The 7,595-nt window shown below is 41.5% G+C and overlaps 2 protein-coding genes across 2 annotated transcripts; one reads left to right on the plus strand and one right to left on the minus strand.

The window, feature by feature from the left end:
- Positions 1-1,574: 1,574 nt before the first annotated feature.
- On the minus strand, positions 1,575-3,948 carry LOC128429847 (uncharacterized). The gene is made up of 3 exons (XM_053415687.1): positions 3,893-3,948; positions 3,423-3,788; positions 1,575-3,036 (listed from the first exon to the last, which is right to left on the minus strand). The coding sequence occupies exons 1-3, from the start codon at positions 3,921-3,923 to the stop codon at positions 2,579-2,581; spliced, it is 855 nt and encodes a 284-aa protein (XP_053271662.1). The 5' UTR covers positions 3,924-3,948; the 3' UTR covers positions 1,575-2,578.
- Positions 3,949-4,730: 782 nt separating this feature from the next.
- Positions 4,731-7,159, plus strand: LOC128430628 (uncharacterized). The gene is made up of 7 exons (XM_053416734.1): positions 4,731-4,807; positions 5,111-5,467; positions 5,827-5,859; positions 5,941-6,042; positions 6,117-6,151; positions 6,241-6,348; positions 7,049-7,159. Exons 1-7 carry the CDS (start codon positions 4,756-4,758, stop codon positions 7,157-7,159), a joined length of 798 nt encoding a protein of 265 aa, XP_053272709.1. The 5' UTR covers positions 4,731-4,755.
- The last annotated feature ends 436 nt before the right edge of the window (positions 7,160-7,595 follow it).

Below are 7,595 nucleotides of genomic sequence, written 5' to 3' on the forward strand. Positions count from 1 at the left end.
TAGCGCTGCCCGGCGGTTCAGCATGGCTTCCGCGTCCAGGTCCTCCAGGCGGGCTGCGCGCGTTTTAATGACGTCGTGTGGAAGCTCACTCACGTGATTGGCTGTAAAGGAGTGGGACATCTAATTGGCTACAGACGATACCCTCTTTGAAAAAACGCCTCCTGTCCTCTGGCTCTCTGCAGATGAGGTGGACTGGCTGGTGGTTTTCTTGAGTGCGACCTCGGCAATCACCACCCTGCTGAGTGTTCTACTGGCTTTCTCAATATGCATGATGAGGGTTACAGGTAAATGCTACTATCTGTTCGTCATGATCCCAGTGATCATTATATGACATTAAAAAGTAATTCTGTCTTTTCAGATCCCCATGCTGCATCCTCCAAAATAAATGCAAAGGTAAAGATGAGCTGTTGTGTTACTGTTCAAACACTTGTATACATTGTCTGTCATGGCCAACAACATGACTGACTGTTTCTCATGCACAGGATAAGCAGAATGAAGACGACCCCTGCTACATTGCTCACAGGGAGATACAGATGAACAGATCCAGAAGACAGAGGGATGATACCTGGAATGAATGTGTTTACTTGAGTGTGAGGCAGTAGAGCTGGACAACTTCTGTATTTGTCTGTGTTTAATCACCACAAAATGTCCTTACTGATATCAGGACAATCCTAAGAATTAGATCTTTACCTCCGTGTGAAACATGTGAAGCTTCAGCTTGTAATCATGTAAATAAAACAAGTTTAATTTGTATTTGTGTGTGCATGACTCATTTCTACTGTGTCTCTGCATTCAAAGTAGTGCAGGTAACAGTGGACGACGTGCATCCTGCTGAAGCGTGAGCTTTCTCATGAAGCCGAGCTTTCATTATTCACAGACCACAGCTATCTGTTGGAAACATGGTGACCACATGTCACAGTCAAGCACCTTTGTGTGATTTACTTGTGGCCAGAAGTGTTAACACAACCTAGTGTACCAACCAAAAATGTTATCTGTAATGAGGCGGGTCATTTAATGCTATCTTCACCTTTCTGAAGTGAGGACATTGGGGGCCACAGGGATCTCAGAGATGCATATCTAAAAACCTCAATATAGATGTGCAGTGCTAAAGCAACCACGAAAGTACAAAAACAGATCCTGCTCAAAAGTCCCCTCTGATCTATATCTTCCTCTAACCGAATACATAAACGGACGTTGCAGCCTTTAAACTGGCCACTTCTCAGTGTTTGTCTTTTGCTCTGACTCTCTGTGGTGGATAAGGTGAGAGCACTGTGACTGTGAGCAGGTTTCCGCTGGTGGAAAATGAAGTCCTGTCACTCTAACACAGGAAGACTGAAGTGTTTAACAAAGAGAAGACATATTTACAAGAGGCAGCTCGAATGCTGTGTGCAAGGAAGGGAAAAACACAAAAGCCCTAGCAGAGCAAACTGAAAGATTTTGCAGTGAAATGTAATAAACTGAGGTGGGAAGTACAAATACTTTGTGATTTGAGTTAAGATCTTTAGGTATCTGTACTTTAATTGAGTATTTATTTAGAATTTTGCTTCAATTCAATACATCAATCACTTCCTGCTTTCTTTTTTTCTTTTTTTAAGAACAGTGTTTATTTAGGTTGCTGTAATGCTTTATACTGAGCTGTCTGAAGGTTGTAAAATAGCCGAAATATACAGTCTGAAAAAATAACAAGTAAAGTAAATAATTCAAACTTATGAATGAATCACAAAGGTGATAGCAATACAGCAAATTCACATGATTATTGACACGGACTGTAAAATTGGTACAAAAAAACACAATCTGCATCATCACGGATGCACAACAGCTTCATTGCATCACAAGCGAACAGCTCACTCCAAACACGCATGTTTAGAACAGGCATTGCACTAGTATACGATATGTGCACATGAAAGGCCAGAGAGAATTCTACGTCGGTGGATAATTCAACTTTCTGTCACAAGGTGTAAGAGGCAACAACAGAAAAGTTCTCAGACCCTCTTGTTTGTTTCTCTGCGGTTTGAAACAGGATGTCCCCAGATCAGTAGCTTGAGGTTGGTTTGTTCACTGCACCGTAAGGGAGGGTTAACAATCTGTAATTCATTTTAAGGCAATTTCCACCAACTTTACAAGTCTAATCAAACGTCGTTTTTTCTGGGTCATGTATATGCAGAATGTTTTCTCCACCCTGATGATGTCACCTGTTTTTTCTCACTTTCGGTTTCTCTAGTGGTGTTTGAAGAAGTGATCAGCTCACATTGGTCGCTGTGAAGCAGCGTGGCGTCACGTGGCTGAAACAGAGAACAGGGACGACCACCGGAGGAGCCTCATGCACGATGAAGCTTGAAGCTTCTACTTGTGATGTGACTTCATGTGGGGAAGAAATATGTTCATAAAGTCATATATTTTGAATATAAAAGGACCAATTCTAGGATAAAGAAAAGAGCAATTAGTACAATTTAGATGAACCACACAAGTGAAAACATCAGTAGGATTCTTTTATATTCACTTTCTGCCAATAGATCCCTTTCCCCCAAATCGTACACACTGAACCTTTAAGTTGAAATAACCGGCTGAAGTCAGAGCTTTAAGGACGAACTGAGCTCTTTGTGAAGTAAACCAAGAGACACACTGTGAGACAGAGCAAGAGAATCCCAGTTCTAATGATGGAGAGCCAAACCAAGGTTCTCATCTGTGCCGTTTGGTCGTCTGGGATCAGCAGCTCGCTACCGCTGCCGAACAGTATCTCGCCACAGGAGGCCACGGCGCAGTAGTAGGTCCCGGCGTCAGAGGCCCTGAGGTTGGTCCTCTGCAGGTGGTATGAACAGCTGTGTGAGGGAGACCCCGGTACAGAGGTGCGTTCACACTGATCACTGTGTGTGTGAAGGATGCCGTGGCGAGACCCGTGTCTGAACCAGTAAACGTTGTGTTCTCCATCACAGGTCCCAGTGAGAACTGTACAGTTGAGAGTCACAGAGCCTCGTAGGGGAACGGTCTCAGATACAGGCCCCTGGACAATGTCCTGGTGTTCCTGGAGTCTGGCTCCTAAATGTATTTGGGACAATTGAGTATTTTATATTAGTAAAGTAATTTTTCTGTAATAATTTATAAGAATCAATGCTGACAATAAACCCTATGAACAGTATATACACATCATATTTCGAATCGCCTAAAACCTTTTCAACAATCCTCAATTTTGACCGACTTGTTGCACCAAAAAATCAGAGTGAAGAGGAAAATCTGAGAGCAGGTGATTCATGCGTGTACAGAAGCACTGCTCTCAAACTGTAAGAACACGCCCTTGAATAACAGACAGGAAAACAACTAAGATTTGAACACTAGCCATCAAGATGATACTTCCAGCGATAAATCAATAATTAAAATTTCTAACGACCAATGACATGCAAAGGAAAGTAAAAGCCCCCACCAACCTCTGACACTTAAAAAGACCCCCTCTCCAAAATCCAACATGTTGGAGTGCGATCCTCCGCAGAAGTACGAAGCCGAATCTGAGAGTTGGACGTCAGAGATGTGTAAATGATTCTTCCCTTCCTCCCTCCGCACAGAGAAACGAGGATTCTCCTCCAACCAGTGGAAGACTTTAGACGGCTCATCATGTCTGTAAACACTAGACAGGAGCTCCGGCCTGAATCCTAAGGTCTGTCTGTACCAGGAGAAGTGCATCAACACCTGACTGTCGTAGGAGCAGTGTAGAGTCACGTTGTCCCCAACGGTGGCCGATACAACACCAGTGTCCTGCTCGACTGCAGCCGACTGGATCACGGCTGACAGGTGAACTGGGTGAAGAAAAGATAAAACGTTACATCAGCAGTAGACAGCATTCAGTTTTCAGCCTCACTCAGGACCACAGACGCAATTGATCTTGTATCCAGACACTTACATACAACACAGACCAAGGCAGGCAGGTGCATCGTCTCAAAGGTCTTGGGAAATGAACATTTTGTGCAAAAAGAGCAGACACCAGCGTAAAAATGAGGCTGCAGCTGATTGGCTGTTAAGAGGGTCAGTCTGCGTGACACATTAAACATCCGTCAGGACCACGGCAGGAAGTGAATCATTCCACTCTACCAAGTTGTGATTTACTTTCATTTGCTCCTTTTCAATTTAATACATGTGAAATATCTCCAGATGATGACAGGACAAAGGTCATGTATAGAATGGTTTGTATAGTGTTTATATATAAATAGTGATATCATAAAGAAGTCTTAAGTTGCTATCGTTGTCATTTGAGGCATCTCTGCTCCCTGGACTAAAGGCACGACCTAAAACTTAAATATGGGGAAAAAAATGATGATTATATGGCAGGAATGTTGTCATCCCGAAGTCACTATGAAGCCAAACAATGACGTCATGTTTTGTGTTAACGTTTTAACTTTTGCAAACAGTAACAGCTGAGTCACTGTTACTTTTTTTTCCATTACGAACTATTTGACTGATTCTCATAATATAACTCGTGATATAACAACTTTATTTTCATAAAGTTACGACTTTTTCTCTCATAAAATCTCACCTTTACTCTGTTGATACTACAACTATATTTTCATCAACCAATTCAAAAGTTACTCTTAAACTGACACATCACTATGAAAAGAGGATAATATATAATAAAGTCCTCTGCAACATGCATCAAATACATGATGACAGTACTGTGTATTGTCAGCCTGTTCCCCGCCTCTTTACACTGAGACCACTTGTCTTTGAAACACAGTTCAGTGACGAACATTACAGCAGTGCTGTCGCACCATGCGCACGACAATGAACTTCACCCTCCTGTCAGCTATACTCTGCATTCTAAGTAAGTACATCTGCTTTTTCTCAATAAAATTAATTTCTCCTTCATCCACTTTGTTATTAGGCCTACTCTTTTGCAGTATCTGTAGGACCTGGTGTTTAGACAAAACAGCGAGTAGCCTAAGACAGATAGAGAGACACTCCACAAATTGACTCGTGCTATGTAGCAAATTGACTCATGCTATGTACCCATACTGCTTTCTCCCCCAATGCATCAGGTAAAGAGACAATTAATACTTCGCACATCATCTGTCTCCAGAAAAAACTTAAAACAAATGGAAAAATGTCAGAATCTTGTTTGTTTCAGGTTGGATCCCTGTCTCACGATGCGAATTTCACGTTGTGGAGGTCCAGACCGGTGAAGAGGTCACGCTGCTGTGTACCAACTACACCAGTTCCCCCTCTTACATATCATGGTTCAGACTGGAAAACGGATCCAACACCAGCCTCATCTCCTCCCTGCTCTCCCTTGATACAGTTTCATCGTACTTCGATGGGTTTGAAGAAGAAAAGTTCAACATGACGTCCAACGTCAGTAACGTCTTTCTCCAAATCAAACAAGTGGATTTATCTGACTCTGGACTCTATATATGTGGCTATAACGTGGGCACCGACTCCAGAAAATCCCCAGCAGTTTACAGTGCTACGTATTTAATGGTTAAAGGTAAGATCGCTGCAGAGTTTTGTCTGTGTTTCGTTTTAGGGGAAATAGATTTTATGCCGTCTTGAAATAAGAGCTGGTCTGAACTAAATACACGACAGTTCCTGCAAAAAGAAGCCAAAGCGGCTTGATCGCCACCTAGTGGCTGGCTGCCCTATAAGTCTTAAAACTTTGACTCCTCCATGTTAGTGGTTTGGACATGGAGCAAACTAAAAAGTTAGAATACACATAAAATTGTATTTTCTTTTTTGTTTTATACGACGTTAGTAGTTGATAAGAAAAAGTATTACATGTTTAGATCTTAAGGAATGTAATCTTTGCTGAAATCTTTGTGATGGTGATAGCATTTGTCTGCACCATAGGTTTTGGAGACGGGACCAAGTTGGAGTTTGATGGTGAGTCTCACGTGATGAACAATGATCATTACTCCTTAGGTTAAAAGTGTGTGACGTCTCCTGTCCTCTGGCTCTCTGCAGATGAGGTGGACTGGCTGGTGGTTTTCTTGAGTGCGACCTCAGCAATCACCACCCTGCTGAGTGTTCTACTGGCTTTCTCAATATGCATGATGAGGGTTACAGGTAAATGCTACTATCTGTTCCTCATGGTCCCAGTGATCATTATATGACATTAAAAAGTAATTCTGTCTTTTCAGATCCCCATGCTCCATCCTCCAAAATAAATGCAAAGGTAAAGATGAGCAGTTGTTTTACTGTTCAAACACTTGTGCACATTGTCTGTCATGGTCAACAACATGACTGACTGTTTCTCATACACAGGACGAGCAGAATGAAGACGACCCCTGCTACATTGCTCACAGGGAGATACAGATGAACAGATCCAGAGGACAGAGGGATGATACCTGGAGTGAATGTGTGTACTTGAGTGTGAGGCAGTGGAGCTGGACACCTTCTGTATTTGTCTCTGTGTTTAATCACCACATGATGTCTTTACTGACATCAAAACAGTCCTGTAAAGTAGATTTTCACCTTCGTTTTATTTATCATCTAAATAAAACAAGTTTAATTTGTATTTGTGTGTGCACGACTCATTTCTACTGTGTCTGTGCATTCAAAGTAGTGCAGGTAACAGTGGACGACGTGCATCCTGCTGAAGCGTGAGCTTTCTCATGAAACCAAGCTTTCATTATTCACAGACCACAGCTATCTGTTGGAAACATGGTGACCACATGTCACATACAAGCAGTTCTTTATAATTTACTTGTGGCCAGAAGTGTTAACTCGACCTCACATTGCTTCAGTAAGGTTTGTGTGAGTAATTATCATTCTGTGTACAAACCTAAAATGTACATTTTATTACAGGCTTGTACACATTATGACATTAGACTGTATATAGAGTATTGTGATAAACATACATATATGTATATACCTTCACTTAATAGAACTTCTGAATAATAGAACCTTTTGTGTGATTTATATCGAGAGTCATCAGCTCCCCACAACAAATCCACAGGTGATACTTATGTCAATGATCCATTAATGGCAATTCAAACTTCCTATTACTGTTTTTTTTTTTAAATTCAGAGACCAATATCCTAATTCGTCTCTATGTTAGTTTTGGACCCAGGGTTACCGAGATAAAGACGACCTCCATTATGTTGCTTTGGATATTAACTTCCCCGACAGGTCAAGACGAAAGAGGGACAACAGACTGGCTGAATGTGTGTACTCAGCATAAAGCAGTGAAAGTGTGCAGTGCAGGAAACCAGAAATGATGTTGTCACACCTACAAGCTTTTTATACTAATACTGTCGTGTCCATAGTAAACCTGCCTGATTGGTATGGACTCATTTCTTGTCCTGTGTTAACGCCCCGATGCTACTTCAGATGTATTCCTTGTAATAGTGAGTCTACCTCAAACACTTCTACAATGTTATGTCACTTATTTAGCCTCCGTGTGGTCAAAAGACCGTCTGCTCTCTTTGATTGGCTTTCAAACAGGAAGTCTCTGCAGTGTCTTAACTACACCCCAGCAGACTAGTAAAGTAAGTAAGTAAAATTTATTTATAGAGCACATTTAAATACAGCATAACTGACCAAAGTGCTGTACAATGACAATAAAAGGCAAATAATACAATATAACAATACAAATTGACCATAAGTACTAAAAACCA

The sequence above is a fragment of the Pleuronectes platessa genome, chromosome 23 (assembly GCF_947347685.1).
Source record: "Pleuronectes platessa chromosome 23, fPlePla1.1, whole genome shotgun sequence".
NCBI classification, from domain to species: Eukaryota; Metazoa; Chordata; class Actinopteri; order Pleuronectiformes; family Pleuronectidae; genus Pleuronectes; species Pleuronectes platessa.

What these genes read in the sequence shown, in the direction of transcription:
- LOC128429847 (XM_053415687.1), bottom strand. Translation starts at nt 3,923, where the DNA reads ATGCACCTGCCTGCCTTGGTCTGTGTTGTAT. An exon ending in TGCCTTGGTCTGTGTTGTAT is followed by an intron (nt 3,789 to 3,892) that starts GTAAGTGTCTGG and finishes TTCTTCACCCAG; the next exon opens with TTCACCTGTCAGCCGTGATC. An exon ending in GGTCTTTTTAAGTGTCAGAG is followed by an intron (nt 3,037 to 3,422) that starts GTTGGTGGGGGC and finishes AAATACATTTAG; the next exon opens with GAGCCAGACTCCAGGAACAC.
- LOC128430628 (XM_053416734.1), top strand. Translation starts at nt 4,756, where the DNA reads ATGCGCACGACAATGAACTTCACCCTCCTGTCAGCTATACTCTGCATT. An exon ending in AGCTATACTCTGCATTCTAA is followed by an intron (nt 4,808 to 5,110) that starts GTAAGTACATCT and finishes TGTTTGTTTCAG; the next exon opens with GTTGGATCCCTGTCTCACGA. An exon ending in CCTCCAAAATAAATGCAAAG is followed by an intron (nt 6,152 to 6,240) that starts GTAAAGATGAGC and finishes TCTCATACACAG; the next exon opens with GACGAGCAGAATGAAGACGA.